This window comes from Lepisosteus platostomus, chromosome 4, assembly GCF_059453375.1.
Source record: "Lepisosteus platostomus isolate fLepPlt1 chromosome 4, fLepPlt1.hap1, whole genome shotgun sequence".
NCBI classification, from domain to species: Eukaryota; Metazoa; Chordata; class Actinopteri; order Semionotiformes; family Lepisosteidae; genus Lepisosteus; species Lepisosteus platostomus.
In genome coordinates this window covers 20,609,060-20,629,280 of record NC_142614.1, presented here as the reverse complement: position 1 = coordinate 20,629,280, position 20,221 = coordinate 20,609,060, and the positions used below count along the sequence as shown (strand labels likewise).

At 36.2% G+C, this 20,221-nt stretch overlaps 1 protein-coding gene across 5 annotated transcripts in view; it reads left to right on the top strand.

Moving 5' to 3' along the window:
• Positions 1-20,221, top strand: part of nedd4l (NEDD4 like E3 ubiquitin protein ligase) — a 109,606-nt gene that overhangs the window by 29,812 nt on the left and 59,573 nt on the right. For all 5 annotated transcript variants that reach the window (XM_088628945.1, XM_088628943.1, XM_088628941.1 and 2 more), the window contains 3 exons: positions 10,715-10,796; positions 14,760-14,798; positions 20,163-20,216. In XM_088628945.1, coding sequence (XP_088485071.1) covers positions 10,715-10,796; positions 14,760-14,798; positions 20,163-20,216 — 175 coding nt within the window. The remainder of the gene's footprint in view (positions 1-10,714; positions 10,797-14,759; positions 14,799-20,162; positions 20,217-20,221) is intronic.

Here is a 20,221-nt window from a genome sequence, read left to right as displayed (position 1 = left end):
TTCTGTTTCTGATTAACCAGTTTGATGTAACCAGGGCTTTATCACGTCAGACGACTCTTAATATAATACACTTTGAAACCAGACTGGCCCGATAATCTTAATTTGTTGTTCACTGTCTTCAAGATCAATTAAATAATTTGTACAGGGTGAGTCAGCTAAAGTAGACACTTAAGGAGCATTACTGTAATTGTCTCTAGTATACCAGAATAAGAAATTGGAAATTGGAATGGAGTGTCCAGAGATAGTTTCATACTGTACAAGTTACATCCTAAAGAAAAAAGCTATAACTGTAATGTTAATGATACTGCCTGCATTGTTGTAAGTGGGAGGCATTTGTATTATCTTTTATTTTGAAACAAGTGACTACTTGTAACCGACTCACCCTGTGTGATACAATTGAGCTGTTGCAGCTACTGTACTGTATATATTAAATGAAAGCTTAAAAAGTTAGTTAAAACGATCACCAATTATTTTTTTCTTCTGTGTAGCGTACATCTTGCAGTATGTGAATTCCTGATGATCACATGGCCACTGTCTGTGACAGTAAAGGTCTTATCCAGTGACCTGGCTAAAATCTACTTTATACAAGCAGTTTCAGTAACAGCTTCTGTAAATTTGACATGTTTTCTGCCTGTTAAGATTACATCGCCCTAATGTGGAGAACATGTCATTCTGTGCATTCTAAACTGGGCTCATCATATACTAAACTTGTATTCAAAGATCTTTTGTAAACAGAACTTTCTGTAGTATCATCTGCCTTACAAACCATCAGTCACCAGGTTTTTTTTCTCTTTTCCCCTCTGGTACCCATTTTTCTTAAGTCCGAAATCGAGCCATCTCTTCAGGAACATTTGCCCCTTGATGGGTTTGTTAATCTACTGTAGCTCTTCCACTGGATTTCCCTTAGTTGAAATAATCAGGTCTTTGTTGAGAGATGAATATTCCTATCTGGTACTCTCTTGAATACTGAGCATTCTTGTTTGTCTGCTCACAGCATTACTTACCATTTCCTCTGAACACTTAGTGTGTAAACTAGAACAGAGATTTCACACATCGCATTGGCTTTCCATGGGCATACATACTGTACAGTAACTGTGACTTGCAGCATGAGGATGGGGACACCTATTCAAGGTCTGTGGAATCCCAAATTGAATGCCATCTTAGGCTGTCAGTCACGTTAATTCTCCATTATTACCTTCAAGGCAGCAGAGGACTTAAGGAGTTTCTTTTAATGTTAATAAATAAATGTTTTATTGTGTGGATCTAACCAGAAACTCAGTGCATGGATAATATCAATTCCTAAATTTCAGGAACATTCACAACTGGCAGTTGCATCCCTTGTCAATTTTAGTTCTGCCTGTTCATTTGTGAGCCCTAAATTATTCTACACAAATCCTTTCATGCCTCATACTGTATATGAACAGCAAGCAGAAATGTGTGTAACATGGTAGTGTGTTCTACATACAGTAGCTAATATGCAGATATTACCAAATAGGTCTTTCAAGTTAATATTATTATTGACTAATGACACAGTTAGCCAGATACATTGCCTTTGTCTTGGCTTTGAGCTCAAACATGGAAATATTTGTGTTTTGTTTAGGTTCTGTATTATTACTTAAAACTGACATTTCAAATAACAGTTTCCAAACTTAGGTTCCTTTCAGTTGTCATGTTATTATTGTCCCTTTTCATTTATCAAATGTTCAAATGAATGCCTACTGGAGAACAGCTATCATGTCCTGCTTTCTTTGCAGCATGTACTGTACAGTATATGTAAGGATCTCTTTTCAAGGATCTAACAATGGTGCCCTAGTCTGTTTTCTCAATCTTCCTGCCTTGTTTTTCTTCTATTTCAACAGGCTTATTTACTTGGCAGGGCGAAATGCACCTTAATTTCAAAGAGTCTTATAGACAATTGTCATACTTTCTTCATAAATTAATTTGATTTATGAACTGCACTATGCACATAAAGGATAGTTAATACTTTGTTTAAAATAGCATTTTATTCAGAACTCTTACAGTATGTTGTACAGTATATGTTATGCAGGTAATACTGATAAATTCTGGAACCTGGCAGTATGAAATGTGGCAATACTGAGTCAGTGGTTACATCAGCAGTGTCTCTTTGTTTATTTCGTGCCTATAAAGTTATTAGTCTGTCAGAATTTAAATTCCTGGATTGCACTCTGAAAATAAACTGCAGATGCTATCTTGTAGGAAAACCAAATCCAGAAATAGTCCACTTCACTGCAGTAGCCTCTTTACTGTATATCTTTTCTATATCTGATTAATAGATTTTTTTTTCTTGACCTAAAAAGGTAGAAATTGAAAATGTGATCAATTTAAAATTAATAATAATAAACAATATTTAAAAATGAGTGTTGGCATTTTTTTGTGTGTATGAATACAGTGCCTGCGAAAGTATTTGGACCCTTGCAGTTTTTACATTTTGCAGTTTACAGTTTGCAGTCATGATACTTTGAAGTAGAAATTAATATTTGTAGACAGGCGAAATGGGATCTTTTGCACACGACCTGGTCAGGATTAAGTATGCCGAATTCTGAACATATTGAAATTTAAGTGTGGAGATACAGTAGATACCCCCGTGAGTAGGATGTTGCAGCTTTTCTTCTATAGAAAAACACAACATACAGTACAGTACAGTAGGGAGTAGCATGGTGATATTTCTGAGATGGAAGAGTGATTACAATATTCTGGACATTCAAGCAAGGTGCCATTCACAAATAAGGTTACTGTGTTACTACGTACTGGCTTTACGTAGGATGCTGAGTAGGATAAGCTCTGTCTTGTTGCAGTTTAAGTGTTGTAGTATGGACTACAGATTTGTATGGACATAGAGTTGAGCATCATAAGCATTGAAATGATAATTCAGACCATGTGATTTTAATATCTGACCAAGTGGGAACATGTACAGTAAATCCTAAGTACCAGTGGGCCCAGAATTGAGCCTTGGTGAATACCTGACTTAACAGATACAACTTCAGAACTAAAACAACCAAGAGAAATAGTGTCAGTGACTGGTAAGAATTGAACCCTTTAGGAGCCATGTCAGAAATTCCAAACAGTCTCAAGGTGGGACAGTAAAATGTCATGATTAAGAGTATCAAAAGTCCTGTGTAACTGTCTGAATCCAGATTGGAAAGGTTCCAAAAAGTTTGCAATGAGGTGAATTTTAAATTGTATTGTAACAGCGTGTTCTTAAGTTTAATTACCTTGTTATTTTGAAAATGAAGAAAGAAGCCGAAGCCTTCTAGAATGTATCATACAGATACTTCTATGGGCTACTTCTAGTAACAACATAGTTCATTCAGTTTATGCTTTGAAAGTAATGTATACCAAACACAATCAGAAGAACACCAAATGGGGTAAAATAACCAGGGGAAGCACATACTGAAAAAAAAAAATCCGTTAAAACTACTTAACCATTAATCCTCTTGGAATTTACAAACCTGAGAAGCAGGTGGATTTTCCAAGGGTGAGTCTGGTGTGGTAACAAAAGAGAGCTATCTTCCAACGTGATTTGTGAACGTGATTTGTGGATGAAGTGCACCATAAACTACTAAAGTATACTGTATTTCAGAAAAAGTGAAATCTCCTACATGCCAGAAAAAGAAAAGGCGTGTACACTTCCTAGTAAAATTCCACAGGAAATGTTTCCTTTTATTATTTTAACTGTTTATGTCCACATCAGTAACAACAGTTGACTGTTAGGTGTAATTTAAATGTAGGATAGAAGTCAAGATAATCGTTGGTTGTAAACAAACCTACAGTACCTACTGTAAATAAGATGCACAGTAAACATGCACTACTGCTACCACTGTATTGTGAATTTTCTCTTGGTCTTTTTTATAAGCTGCTTTCTGTTAGCTGGATTTGACTGAATAGCTAATTGAAGAACCGAAGAATATACAGTACAGCATCACAACCAAGGAGCTATTGTTGTCCAGCCCTAATGTATAGAAGGCTGCATTGCCGTTTAACTGTCTTTGGGAGCTGGTTAGTGGATTATATGATGTTCTTCTCCATCTGAACATGTTGTAAAGTCCTAATGTGAATAATGCTTTCCTGCCAAGATTCCTGTCAGCTGATGTGCAGTTTACCGTTTTCTTGTCCTGCCAAGAACATGCTAATTAAAGCAACATTGCCTGCTTTCTTTAACCACTGTTTATCTGCCATTTTCTGCTCTGTCTCATGGGATTTAAAAGAGCTGATCTAAAGCTGTTTTGGGCCTGAAATAGTTATGTTTGACAGCAATACATTGAGAGCAACCTTGCATGGCTTTACACAAAATACTAATGCTCTTCATTTTCAGTTTTGATCCATACTGTGAGACTTTATTATGAAGTATTATAAAATGAAAGCTTCCCTAACCATATTGAAAAATATGTGGAGCTTCCCTCCACATATTTTAAAGCATATAATTTGCCACTGTGTTTTTCTAAGGCAACATGCAGTGTTTAAGTATTTTTTAAATAATTTGTTTCTTTAGGCTAACTCGATGCATCTACATTAAATATGCCCTGATTGCAGCAGTCCACCCAGCTGTGTGAATGGGGACCTGCGTTCGTTGGGGGGTAGACTCCACAATGGATCACGTCCCGTTCAGGGGGAGATTCATATGCTCTCTGTTCACTTATCCTGGTTTCCATGGCAATAAGCCCTGGACCTTTGTGGCTTAAATATAGAGCTACTATACCTACGGTACCAGCCTGGGTGAAATTGGCTCATGGTGCAATAGTGACCCCTGTGGTTTGCAGGGTACCTAAAGTTTATAGTGTTGTTGGTGACGTGTTGTATTTTTCATTTCTTAGTTCAATGCTAAGTGTTGTAGATGCTAATGGGGCTCCCTACCTAAAAAGAGATTAACTTATGCACGTTGACTTCATGCTTCATATGCTGGCGTGATGGGTCACCTTTGACTTAATGGATTAAATTAGTAATTTAACTAAAATGACTTATCTATAATTTACATAGAAAAGCACAGTATTGGTTAAGTTATGGAAAAGGGTTCTCTTTTTTGTTTGCTACCTTAAACACTGATATACCATGTTCTGGTATACTTGCTAAATGAATACAAGTTGTGTGCAAAGACAAAAGTGAACAGGTCTTTTTTTCTTCCTGGGTGATTGCATGTCTAATGGTGCCCAAGCTTGTTTATGTGGATTGTGGCCTTCAGGAAATTACTTACTGGCATTCGATGCTTTGGCAATACTTTTTTTTTGTATACCACAGTTAGAGTGGAGTAGTAAATTTATTTTAAACGTGATTTACTTAAATCAAAGAGAGAAGTACAGTATACATTTTTTATATATGTTTGCTTTACATATGATATGTGAGGCAGGAAGCTGTTTCATATACAAGGTAATTTGATAAATATGCTGTTTTGAGGTCAGACTTTTAAAACAAGTAGGGCTAGTAGAGTAAGTACAGCATATGACCAACTTACCCATGTATGTGTGTTTGTACAGTAAATAAAAGATTTGGAGGATACTACTGTACATGGAGATATCCAGTTTTTAATTGTCTGAAATAGAATCTGTTTTTTTTTTGTTATACAGCAATATCTAAGACTGATTAATTAATTTGGCTTTTTATTTTTCATTTACTTTTCTGGTATGAGGTCTTTGTCTCTTATTTGAGAAATTATTGATCGGGCTTCAAATCCCTAGCAGACTGCCGATACATGACATTTAATCAATATAGGGAATGTACTGTAGCATTCTAATGAAAAGAGTTTTGTTTTTCAAGTATTTTGAATGCAATTACTTTAAACGTTCTGTGGCTAAAGGTGGAGTTTAAGCATAAACTTAAGTTTAGCATTTTTTCCGTAAAGAATGTATAGATAAGGGGAGTTTTTTAGACAGTGTAGAATTCAAAAGCAAATCAATGGATAAGGCTTACCTTTGTGGTTGAAAGATGCTAATGAGTAAATTTTGTGGCAGGTGCAACACCTTATGTACTGTACATTGGACATAATGCAGAAGGGGGAAAGGCACAGATCCTCAGATACCGGCAGACTCTGAAACGGGTTGCAGGGACAGACTAAAGAAGAACCTAGGTGTTAAGTGTGGAACATGGAGTAAGAGACATCTGAGAGGGAAGATGAACTGTGGGATAGGTGCCTACTGTAGATACTCCAATTTTAAAAACAAGAAAAATTACTAGTGAGGGGAGGCCATTCGGCCATTCCGCAGGTCAGACAGCTCTTATCACATCTAGACTCTTCTTGAAGAAAATCTAGGTACTGTAGGTAGCTTAGATCCCCTTTTCAGGCCATAAAGGCCCATGGGGTAATGGGGGGTAAGGGCCACCATTTTTCTTGACCATCCAACACTGGAAGTGGAGGTGATGTGGTCAGCATCACACTACGGCCAGCCTAATACCCCCAGAAGGATTAACTCCTGGTACTCATTTGGAAAGCAGGCTAAGTGGACCTGGGAATTAGAGCAAGCTACATTGCTTGCCCCCTACCTGGGATTGAACCCATGACCTTCCGGTCAGGAGTTAGACACCCTTGCCATCTGAGCTACTATAGCTCAAAGAAAATCTAAACTACAGCAATATGGCTGGGTAGCTTGTTTCAATCTCTCACAACCCTTAGAGTAAGAATAAAAGTACCTCCTGTTCTTAGTTCTAGATGCATGCATCAGTAGTTTCTACATATGTCTCCATTGTAAAATTCAATGGGTTGACTTGTTTTGTATAAAACTATTCTTTTAGCCTGTCAGAGTAGGACATTCTTTCAAGCCCAGGAAAGTTTTTGGTCACACTTTTTTGGAGTTCCAGAGAAGTAATATTTTTTTTTGTCTCGTAAAAACTAAAATTGTACAAAATGAGGTCTTACTAGAGCATTATAAACTTTTAACATAAATCAAGGGTTAAGGTCTACCCTTTTAGTTATGTCTTCCCATTCGGTTTGTCCTTTTTGTTACAACATCTAACATTACACACTCTTTTTTGAATATATTATTGCTGTTGCTTGTTTGAAAAATCTGCCTTTTACCAATCTTTGAGATCCCTACAACAGATCGGCCAATGTAAAAAACATATCTTTATTCATAGTTGTGCTTTATTAAACTTTTAATCAAACACCAAACCTTAATGCCTCTTTGAGCACTACCTGTACTTACATGTACTTCTCTCTATGAAGAGCCGGTCAGTTAAGTTGCTTACTGGCATCAAAACCCCATAAAATCTTTCTTAAAACCAAAACTCAAACTCGTCTTTCCAAAACTCACTACAGTATGTCCTATATGTTCAAAGCTTCACAGTCAGTTGGTAGCTTTGTTTTTTTTATCTCTGGTGTAGCATATAACAAGATCTGGTGCCTTCTCCCAGACATCAGATATGGACCTACTTGTATAACTGTATATAGTACTGTAGATGGTTTTTAGCCATCACCTGACTAATTCACTTCCTCCAATTTCCTCATGTAACTCGGGGTAACAGTTATCAGGGGAATAAACTGTCCATCTGACACAACAACTATCTTGTCTGAGCCTGCCTTCCTTTTACAATTATGACAATATTTCCTGTGAGACATTGAGTACTCACAGCTCATCTTGCTGTTTTTCTGCATACAAGCCCAGTGTCCTCACCACCCATAAAAAGCCTCAGTGTTGTAACCGAGAGTCTAATTTCCCTTAGCAACGCCTGTTCCTTTGGTTTTCTCTCTAGAAAGCGATGCTGACGTAACAGTCATACCTAAGCCATTTCTTTCATTTTTGATTAAGCTTTTCTGAAGTGCACTTATTCTGTATATGGGGCAATATGCTGCAAATATTAGTTGCACAAAATTAAATAATATAATTATTTCTGATTACCTACTTCCATATCTAGACCTACTGTATGAAAGTTCATCTAAATTTCATTACATTCACGTATGATGTGTTTTGAGGAACAAAAGAAAACATACAGGATCATGTAAAACATACAACAGCATAAAGCAGTATTACAAGCATTAGAAATATTTTACATGGTTTACCAAGGGGTGTAATGGTTCAGAATGTTTTGAGAAAGTGATGAAAGGGTTTTTTTTTAAAGACAAGTTGTGAGAGGATAAGATTGTGTGTTTTATTTTTTGAAGGTGTAAGATTTATGCTTAAGGAGTGAGAACAAAGTTTTAGGTAGGTGAGACTTTGTTTTGCAGAAGTAATGAAATGTGTCAGCTGGAAAGAGCTGTGCCTCCAGTAAGATGAGTGTTTATTTGTGCTGTTTTTCTTTAATTGTGTATACAGTAGGTAAGCAACAGTACATTGACGTATTTCTGTCACATTACATTTTGAAATGAGAATAATTTATAAACATATGACCAGAAATGACCTTAATCCAAAGCCCATTAAAAGAAGGAAAGGTGGCTACAAAATATGTACAGTATAAATAAGACTACATATTTGAAACCGTTTGGATGTACAGTAGCCTGTTTCTGACAAGATTGCTTTTGCAGTATGTTTTTGATGTCTTGTGAAAAACACTTTTTAGTACCCTAGATACAGAATGTTTCCGTATTCAGTCAAGAAAGATAAAGTCCATTTATTTTCTGAATATACAAATTTAATGGAGAGTTTAATTAGCAGTTTCTACTGCTTTTTGTTCATGGCCTGTACTGTATGTGCTTGCTGTGGGTTTGGAGACAATTTGCAGGACACCTTAAGAAAGGCTTCAAATGAGAAGAAACTATTTGACCTAATTTAAGCTTAGTTAATTGATAACTAACTAATTAATCCAAGACAACATTTCTCTGTTGATTCTGAAAAAGTCCTTTGGGCCAAGTTTGTCAGTACCTTTGAGGATTTTGAACATTTGATTCATGTCCATTAGTAGTCTTTTCAAATCAAAACTAAAACCATCCATGTCTTTTTTTTTAAATAGTGTAAAGAAATTGTATAATGTACTTCAAAGAAATAAGGAGACCAGTACGTAAACTGTAGTAAAAAGTGTACAAGGAGCTCTTTTTATAATTATTCCTTTTTAATAGTTTGAATCACATTGAAATACATTATGCATTATTAACATTAGTTACTGGTGAGGTTTTCTAATACAGATAAGAGTGGATCTCTTTATTGGTCATATACAATTTATTGTATTAGGAATTTGTCTTTTCACATACCCCAGCTTGCTCTCCATGTGACACACAGGCACACAGACAGGGAGAGAGAAGCTTGGGGTCAGAGTGCAGGGTCAGCCAGTCATACGGCGCCCCTTCAGCAGTTGGGGTTAAGGGCCTTGCTCAGGGGCCCAACAGAGTAGGATTCCTCTGCCGGTTGCGGGATACGAACCGGCAACCTTCCAGCCACAGGCGCAGATCCTTAGCCGCCCCAATATATAGGGCAACAATTTAAATTTAGAAATAATAAGTTTTAGACAGAGTTACTATCATTTGAAGTGATATTCACCATGATTCTACTGTATAGTACGATTAACAGTATGCTATCAGAGAGTTTAACAGAATTTTCTGCTCCTCCCTGCAAATAATAGTCTTCATTTATGCAGTGGCCTTTGGTGGTGTGATACAGTAAGTATACACAGCAATGGCAGAATCTCAGAAAATGTAACCTGCTGGTTATTTTCAGTAAATCTGAAAATATTACACCTTTGCTCTCTCCAGCAGTGTGTATGCCTATATTGTGGCAACCCATGCTTACACAGGGATTTTACAAGTATTGGCTATGGGATTCAGATAAGTTACTTTATAGCTACGTGCTACTCCCACCATGTTTTACGAAAGCAAAACATTCCCCAACATTAACGATCATGATGTCATGCTATTTTCTCATTTCCTGTCTTTCAAGCACCGTACTTTTGTTGTTCACACTTTGCACTTGTTGACTTTTTCAACGTACTTTGTATAATTATCAGAGTGTACAACCGGCCAGTGTAGAGCATTATTTAATTAAACTAAGAAAAGGAATTAGCTTAAACAAGTTTCGACATTTTGAATATCAGCTAACGATAACAAATTAAACTGAAACACAATAGGCCACAGATTAACTAGCAGTTTTCCATTGATAAGCATTTTTCCTTATATAGTAAATAATGTACAGATTGATTTGCAATTTTTTATCCTCCACCACACACAAAACATACTCTACCCCCCAAAAAAATACATCCTGTTGATGAACCAGCTTGTAGCACTTGAATTAAAATCTGACTGGCAAAGATACCGTCAATTTAAAACCTGCTACTGTACAGTACATCCTTTACTGCAAGAATCCTTCATTCTTTCGTTTTTTCCACGTATTACAATGGCCAGCTTGGCCTGACCCAAAAGAAAATGCGCAAGATGCACTTTTTATCACTTCTTTTCTGTGCTTTAAGTTCTCTACTCTGAAGATAAAAGCAGTGTTTCAGAAATCAAAATGGTGACCCAAAGAAAAGGTCTTTTAGGACAGAGAAGAGAGACTGCAATCTCTGACTATACAAGAAATACTGCGAAGATCTCTGTCAATCCAGGCTGAATGTTACACAGAAAGAAATTTGTTTTCAATATATTGTGATGTCCTTTGCAGACCATCCACTCTCTTCTGCAAGCAATATTGAATCAAATTTCTGGTTTTAAAGCTCTTCGAAGACAAAACCATGCAAAGTGCTATGTAATGTCGATGCACTCTCTATATTGTGTGCATATACTGTACTGTACTTAAAATGACATGACGTGATATTGTCTAAACTTAATTTTCATCTTTTGTTTCAGTGATCCCTACGTGAAACTCTCTCTCTACGTAGCAGATGAAAACCGAGAACTTGCCTTAGTACAGACAAAAACAATTAAAAAGGTAAGTTAAGCTATGTTGTCTGAAATGGCTTGATTAATGGGAGCAATTGCCAAAAAGGTAAACTGTGCATCTACTGCAGCCAGAAAAATAAATTCATTCTGTTCATGTTAATCCAGCTAGTGGCTTTAAACTGTGTGTGTTTTTGTTTGTGAGCCACAGGTTTGTTATAGAAATGAACAGAGGCCTAACATTAAGCATTGTTTTGAAAACTTCATAGACTGGCAATTCTGCAGCTTCTGATGGGGGAAAATGCACATGCACTAGGGGGAGCTGTTGCACATAATATGTGCATAGTAGTTGTTTTGGCAGTCTTCAAAGTTTTACTTCGCTTCTTTCATTTATAGTCAGATGGGCAAATAGAAGATGGATACTAAGAGTGAACTACCTTAAGCACTTACTGTTTGTGTGCTTCATTATTAATTTGCTTTGAAAATACAAAAGCTTCCAATTTGGCTACAGCAGATAAATCACTACTGAGCTGTGAAAGATATGAAGATGTGAAGAGCTGTGTTTTTTCCGAGATGGAAATTAAAGAAAGTAGAACTCCACCAGCAAGCCTGTCGGAGTCATGAACTGCGTATTCCAATCCACCGCATCTCACAATAAAAGTGTAGGATTATATAGTGTAGTAGGCTTTGTGATATGAAGTATTCTCAGCTCCTTTAAGAGCTTTAATGTGATATATACTGTAGATATAAATAGATATGAGTATCTGACATATTACTAATTATGTGAAAAATGGAAATGAGGCATGGTGTTATGTAATATTAACTCTTACAAAAAAATAGATGGAAAGATTTCACTTAAGTGATTGCAAGCATTTATTGAGTCCTTCGCAGACTTGAGATCATAAACCTGTGAATGAGATTCAATACTGAGAATGGGTGAGCCCTGTCAAGTAATCTGTGCTGTTGATGTGCTTTCTTACAATGCCTAAATTGTGATGCTGGTCCCAAGGAGACCTGAGTGAAGTCCTGTGTTTGAAGAGTTTTAATTATCTGCTCTCCTATGCATTTCCCCTTATGACATAGAACTGGACTTACCAGTTACTGGATATTCCAGCCCATTTTTTGCCCTTTTAATCAGAACCAGCTATTTAAGTACGTTCCGATTTGTTAAGTTATATAACCAGTAAGCTCGGTCTAACAGATACCACGATTACAGTAGACTGCACACTGGTGAATCCACCTAGCCACGTGTAGAAAGTGCATGGCCTGAAAATCTTATGTCAAGTCTATATTGCTGACATGTATGTAAAACAGCAGTTGACGGAATTTGCTGCTGTTCTAAATTCTTACTCCAGCTAGTATAATGCAGAATTGACTGGTCATATACAGCAGCCATTCTGTGCCTGCAGCCCCATTACACTGCACATCACAGTGAGTGAAGTGGGAAATGACTTCGCCAGTTGAATTAAGGAGGAATTTAAATAGGCTAGTTTGAGCAAGCCCATGGTGGAATTAAGCCAGGACACCAGGAATAACAGTTCCCTCCCCCACTCTTACAAACAGTGACCAGGCCCAGCTTTGCTTAGCCTCTTAGTTCTGATTAAAGCTATGTACAAGGTTAAAATGCTGCTATAGATCAAACAAGACCATTATCCCTGGTTTCCTGTCAAGTTTAAAGATATTTAACTCTGTAGAATTCAGACAGTACATTGTTTTTGTTCATGCCTTCAATGGTTGGGAAAATCCTAGGAATGACAAGAATGTCTGATTTTTCTTTTAATTTTAATCCAGTCTTAGATTTGGTGAAAGGTCACAAAAAAGGTTGTGTGGTTACAACACATACAGCAATTCATTTTAATAAACATACTGTACAGGTGCATTGCTTATTGGCAACTGCTTTCAAGATGTTGGCATGCTGATATTGACCTTTGCTGTTGATCTGGATGCCTTGAAGCAATATCTGTGTCATCCAGCATTTATTTCAGCCTCCTGACTTGGACCAACCTCAGATTGTGCAGCTGCTGTGCTGAGTCATCTCGATTTACATTTATTTGAACTTCAGATGCAAAGGCTAGTGTCAAACGCCAACCAGTCATTTGATCATTTTTCCCTAAGTCACATTCAAATGATAGGTGAAAACTGTTTGGAAGATGTTACCTGATTAAGTTCTGATACAGTATTTATGAATCAAAATTATTCTGGTTAAAACCTGCTTAGATTTTAAAAAATGATTCTTAGGTTGCCTTCTTAGATGGCAGCATCTGGTACGGTTTCTGGAAATGAATGCAGCCTTAAAATCCTGGATAGATTTCAGACTATTATTATTTAACATTCTGTGCATGGGAAATTAAAATGCTGAAATGAAAGCTCGTTTTCTGAAAACACTGTTTAATATTCCAGCTTTAATCAACTACATAATCATATAATTTCTTTGTTTTAATGGAAGTAAGAAGATATTATCAGGACAATGCTCAGAGTCAGCACAATTGTGAGGTTACACTTGAGATACGGTGACAAAATAAGAAAATATTCAGTTCAGCAATATAGTGTTATAAAACTAGATATAACTCCTCTCAGATTTAGGGCAATGAGTACCAGATAAATAAGAGTCACAAATAGGACATAAGGGAATTTTAGCACTTAATTGTTCCAGCTGTTATTTTTGAAAGGCTTTGTAAAACTAGTACAAATTGTAAAAGGATATAACATATGTGTGTTTTAAATGTACAGTTAATGTGTTGTAAGTGTTATTAAACTACAGACAAACATCTTTCAAGAAACGTACTAAAGTCAAAAAGCCAGCAAGACCTTTTGTGACTCCTACAAATGCAGCACTTTTACTCTCCTTCAATTCTTGAGCATTTGCAGCTGTGTACCATTTGAAGTATTAGAGGTGGCACACCACATCCTACGATCATTTCCATGTGGCATTCAGTGTAATTGCAGACGTAATTAATGGTTTTCAGGAACATGACTGGTGATTTATTTTTAACATTTTCAAAAGTTTTAAAAATGGCAAATAACCTTGAGCTTTTTTTCTGTTTTGTATACTGTATGTATTGTAGGTAGAATATATTTCATAAACACTTGAGTCAAGAGGTTTGTAAATCGGAGGCTTGAAAAGGGCAATTCTCACTTATACTCTCTTATGTTTTACTGTTTTTCTTGCCCTTAGCTCATTTAATGAATTGAGCATGGCTCAGAAACTAAAATAGATGTAGTTGTTCGCAGCTGTTACAGCAAACATGTTCATGTTTGGGACAGAAATACTGTACTTCATCTGCAGGTGGTAATATTTTAGCCGTAAACTCTAAATAAAAAGATAGAGGACTGACTAGTAGCTTTTATCTTCTACATTTGTAGAAGTGTTATACAAAACAAACATCAGCCAGTATTTGGTATTAGCTCTTAAAGCAATAAATAAACTAAAATATGTTTCAAAACATTGTCACTGTTAACTTTTTATTTTTTTATTTGATATTTTGAAACCAAATCTATTCATGGCTTAAGACCAGTTTTGCTTATGTTGAATGAATTTTTACACCTAAAAATGGGGCTTCCAGTTACAGTGTCTGAATTTCAGAAAATGAATCAATTTAGCCTCATGATGGACTGAACCTCCTAATTTGTATGGTGTAAATGGTCCTTTACTGGTACATTTTAAAGTTATTTTTCCGATTTGTGTATTACCGTGTGAGTAGTGAGTCAAGAAAACATAGACTTACTGATAACCAAGATTCTGAATGCAACTACAGTAGATCTCTATGCAGTTTAGCTCACAACGTTTCGGCTGTGAAGCCTTCTTCAGGTGTGAGCTCACACAGCCAAAATATTGCATTTTCTCTTTTCTCTTTTCAGCATGGAATAAACCTATTACTTGTTCCTTGGTATACAGTAATATGATTTATCAGCCATGTTTATTGGCAGCTGCAGAAAACAACTTCAATTAATAACAGATGTGTTGTTTTTTCTGATGTATAAAATGATGTTATTTCTTTTCTTCCTTCTCCTTCAGACACTGAATCCCAAATGGAATGAAGAATTCTATTTCAGAGTGAGTGATTTACTTGTCTTGCTGAATCCAGTGTTGAAGCAAACTTTTTTTTATCAGATGGATGCAGTTTTAAGTGTTGAGTAAAACTGCTAGTTCTGGCAATTCTGTAGAGAAAAATCATGTGAAAACTGCATAGCGACACTGAATAATTAATTCTGTTTTCATTTGCATTATACAAATTGAGTGTAAATCCAGAAAAATCTTTTTGGGCATTACAGGAATATGATTTTGTATCACAGTATTGACCCTGTCCCTAGAGTAATTTTAATTGACATTTTACCTCTTGAGTCATATAGACAGGATGATGTCTTGTAAATTTGTTACTAATCCATTTTAGGTCATATTTTTACTTCTGATTCTTATATTGATTGACATGATACAAGAAAACAAATGCTGGAATTGCACTTTAACATTAGCAGAGGAAAATTATTTAAACAAGGCCAAGTTAGCCTTGAATTTAAACCACACAGTGCAGTTCTGTTTCACTGAGATAACACTGCAGCTTACCATAAAAAGGGTAAACTACAGATTGTTGTGCATTGGTCCAAAAATAATTTCTTGTTATTGGAATATTTTTCAGCACCATTAAGCACTAGAGTAACAAAATGGCTAGCAGGAATATTACATTCCTCCTAGAGGGCTGGCCTGCCCTTTTATTAATCTTTTTGTGAATGTGTGCTTGAGTCTCCAAGATGTATTAACTTGAATGTGAAAATAAGTATTCTTGCCTGCTCCATACATATAACACAGCAACAATAACTTTGAATTACAGTACATGGGCTTTTTGTAAACATTTGCCAAACGTAATTGAAGATCAACAGGATTTAAAAGAAGCTTTACATCAACAGAGCATGTCTGGCTTTGACAACAGATACTGTATCACTGCAACCCTGATTTGTAAAATCTTTCATAAAGATTTGGACAAATGCAGAAAAGCCCACCAGATGGATCTGCATACCAATGCAACAGTCATCTTTTGTGATACACAATATTCTGCCTTCATAATGTTTTATTTGGAATAGAAATATATCACATTCTTCCTTCAGCATTAATCATGGAATGATTGTTGCCTGTTTTGTCTGTGTCTTATGGAGCACCAAGGTCACTGAGACAAATGCTGGGGGCTGGCCACAGCAGATTTTCAATATCAGTAGTCAAGAGCCACTTGGCAGAATTGCAAGTTGGAATTCCACACTTGCCGTCTTAAATTTTTTAAACCAGACATTTGATTACAGAAAATGGATGCAATATGTAACAAATGTATTTCTCACAGTGATGTACAGATTTGCAATGATGTGTGTTTTTCTTACCGTCATCGTGTCATGACAAAATCAGATGAGGCAGTGGTACATTCCAGTCAACCCCATAAAAATAAAACAATGACTGCAATGTAGCCTGTGTCATCTATATACAGTATACTAAATATACATAGAAATAGCACACCATAAAGAGGCACATTTTTATATACTATAGTAAAACCAATCGACTAGATAAAAAGGTTTTATCCACACTTGTCCATAAACCAGTGATTTCTATCATAACAATTAGGCCACTCCTAACTATGGAGTCCGCTCTTTCTCTTCGTGTGTCTGTTAGGTATTTCTGGTGTTGATCAACCGTTTCTCTCTAAAACATTTTTATTGGACCTAAAATTTAGCTTTTGTCCTGTTTTAAAAGAACTTTGAACCTCATCTCAAAACAATTCCAGAAAATGCCAGTCTTTGATTGGTTTACCAGCTTGTTGGTTGCTTTTAGCTGGTTTGCAGCTCCAGTGAATTTGTAAAATACACAAGCCGAGGGATAAAGTCTATCTTACTTCCTCAGATTTGGGTGGCAATGGAGAAATGTTACTCTACTATTGGCAGACATGAATGGGATTTATTATGAAGGGCTTTAAGTCAAAGCTTAAAGGACAGGGTGCAGTAAGGCCCAGCAGCCTGCTGTCCAGAGGTTCTGGTTTTTGTTATTAATCAATAGACCACAAAAAAAAACATAAAAGGGTTTTTTGACCATTTTCATTTCATGATGCATTTTAAAAGCAGCTTCTTGAACTTGCATATTATTATGCATTCAATTGAACCTTCCCCCTGACAGCTTCTACAAAAGTGATTATATTATGGTGCTTACATATTTGGTTTGTTTCACCCGTCAACTCCGTACTCACACCTCACCTGCAGCATGATGGTATGGGCCAGCAGAGAACACCTGACAGCATACCATAGTTTACTACTTCTAATTTATCTACATTATCTTGAATTATTAGAATCTAAGAATGTACAAAATATTTTTTTTAGAAAATCTTTGTTTAGTAGTGGATTAAGACATTTCTCAGTTGTGTGCTGTATACCAGGGATTTCAAATCCTACTGCTAGGATGGCTGATGGCTACAGGTCACAGTTAAACTTCACTCATAACAGCCTCTTTATTGGTATAACTGGATCGGTTGAAGAGTTTCTTCTAGTTTTTCAGGTGCTTCTGCTTTAAAGAAACCTAAATTCTTGCAGACACACAAATATGTGCCATTATGTGTTGGTTTATATACAGTATATAGTACAGTATACAGTATCTTAAACTTACACCGTGTATTGCAAGTATAGGTCTGAAACTATAATGAAAATGGTCTGTGATGGAGAAGTTTAGCTGGAAAATAAGCCCACAAAGAGAAAATCTTTTAAATAGCTTTTGAATTATCTAGAAATAGTTTAAAAGACACATTGTGTGTGTGTTTTTATGAATTTCTATTTGTCCATTTCTTTAGATGTTTTTTTTTTTTCCCTGTGCTTTATTAATGTCCAAGCCACTGGTTAAGACCTTTTTCTGAGAGGTTGTTAGCAGTGGACAAAAAAATAACGACTGATTATGTCAGGATTCTCTTCCCTCTCATGCCCACAGTCTGACTGTGAAAATTGCAGTTCTACACTGTTATATTTCAAAGCTGTGTTTTTGGTGTGTTTTGCTATGGAAAGAGTCTCAACAGATAATGCTGATAATTGCATGTTTCAGGCTCCTCTTTATAATTTGGAAACCAAGTAATTTTAAAACAGAGCATTGATTAAAACATTATAAGTGATTACAAGGACATATATATATTTATATATTGGTTATATTCTTTTAACTCAAGTTTCATTGCACAGAATGTGTGGAAATAAAGAATGAAGAGAACATCAGGAAAATTGGGTTATTCTTCTGGCGAAGCCTGTAAGATACTGTAGAAGCTGCTAAAAATAAATAAGCGATATTTATAGACTTTATTTATACGTAGAGTATATACTGTACATAGTATCTGATAATTTAATGCAAATATCTTAATATCTAAATTTAGAATTATGGTGCTAAGCATCTTTTTTATAATCATAAGAAGGGATGTGGGATCCAGACAGTAAATAATACATCCAAGATTGAGCCAAACAGATTGATTTTTTTTCGTAGTGTCAGCTTTTGTACAAGAGGGCTGACTTTGCTGCGTTGAAAGCAGTTCTTAAAAAGCTTATAAGAAGCTTGTAGAATAACATAGGCACATCTGGACAGTGGCTAGAAATAATTTATATTACTCAAAGCAATATATATTGCTTGTCGTTGGGTGTAGAGAACACTGACAGTGAACAAGAGTTGGACTGACCTGCTTTTGGAGTAAGTGGGATAAACTCCAGAGCATCAGATTACACAGGGTGATTCAAAGATTCACAATGTACAGTTTGCATTGACATTGCACTAGGGCTCAGGTGGTTTGTATCTCTGAGGTAATTACTTGCTACTTTAGCTGTTTTACAAAAGTATTTTAAAGGAATGTGATTTTCAGTCCTCTTTTTCAATATTGAGGCAAAGTAATTTGATACTTTGGCCCAATTGCTTTTAAAATACTTGCGTTATTTTACAGTGTTTTTTTATTTTCTGGTTACATTACAGCAACAGAAGCAGACTTTTTCCTGAAGGGACAAAAACGTAAAATCTGGTGAAAATGTCTTTTTTAGTGCTTTGTCTACCATAAAACTTAGTATCACATGCAAACATCAAAATGCTATCAAAAATATTTTGGTTGGATAGCAGTGGCTTCCTCTGGCAGAAGCTGACCACAACCAGAGATGTCGCCAACAGGGCCTTGAGATGAATCTGGAATCAGCAGCCCAAGAGGAGTCACTAATGCCCTCCCAATATCAGCAGCTAATGTATGCAATACAGTACATGGAAAGATTCTGGCCTGCCTGAAAGGCTTCAAGATATAGGGGCTCTTCAAAAGCAGATTCCCCACCTAGAAGAAGTAGTGCTCTAAAACCTCTTTTGATCGGGGCATGTTTCACTTTGACCATTTCTGTTGTGTAAAGAGCACTCTTGGTAACTAAACTTTGTGGGATGTTTTATAGGGCAGGGGGACCTCAAACTCACACCTGAATGTCACCTCATTGATTGGAACTCCTGACTCCAATTACCCCCTTTTACACAAGTCATTATCCTAGAGGTTCACATTATTTTAGAGGTACACATACTTTTTTCCAGCATAGACAGCATGTTCAATATAGTCAAGGAAAAGTAAAGTTGTTTGTGTTATTTGTTTAATCAGGTAGGCATTATCTATTCATATGACTTATATGACTTACAGTAGCTCACATTGTATAAACACCTAATGCAGGAATACAAATGATTCCAAAGGGTTCACCCTCTGTTGATAGTAGGACCTCTGATAGTAGCAGAGAGAATGTGTTGGTTGACACTGCTTTCTTGTTAATTCATTGAATTTATTATATTTGTACTGAATATTGTTTTTTATGGATCCATGGTCGACTTTGATATCACTAACGCAATTGCATAGGTTGGTTGCTTATATTACTAAGAGTGTGTTACAGATTTGGTCAGTGAAGTTCTTGTATTAGTGTAAAGTATGTCCTTGATAATTTTTCCCATTAAATCTCTCTTTGAACGTTTAGTAGAGAGGTTTTCTTCTGGTGTCCATGTTAAGTTCTACTTTTCTCTTGCTTAGTTTGGCCTAATTATAATTTGCTCCTTTAATCAGCATTAATTTCTTCCATCTCTGCGGGATCAGTTCTGTAGTGGGGCAGACGCTGCAGAGTTGGACTTCCATCACTCAGGTGCATGCTGTACGTCAGTGTTAGATAATGTTGGTCATACCCAGGTGTATGTGATCCTCAAACTCCTCCAAATACCAGGAATAATATCCCTCACCCTTTGAAAGAGTGTGCCAGACAGGAATATATTTTCCACTAAATCGTCATCTTACACATTACATTAAAAAGACCTTTGGTGAGAAGAAATCAAGGTCATTATGGGATAATGAATGAAATTGAAAAAATGTGTGGAGATCTTTACCATAAAACTGCAATAATGTATTTATTCTCTCTAATGCTACAGGTTAGCCCCTCAAACCACAGGCTCCTCTTCGAGGTGTTTGATGAAAACAGGCTGGTAAG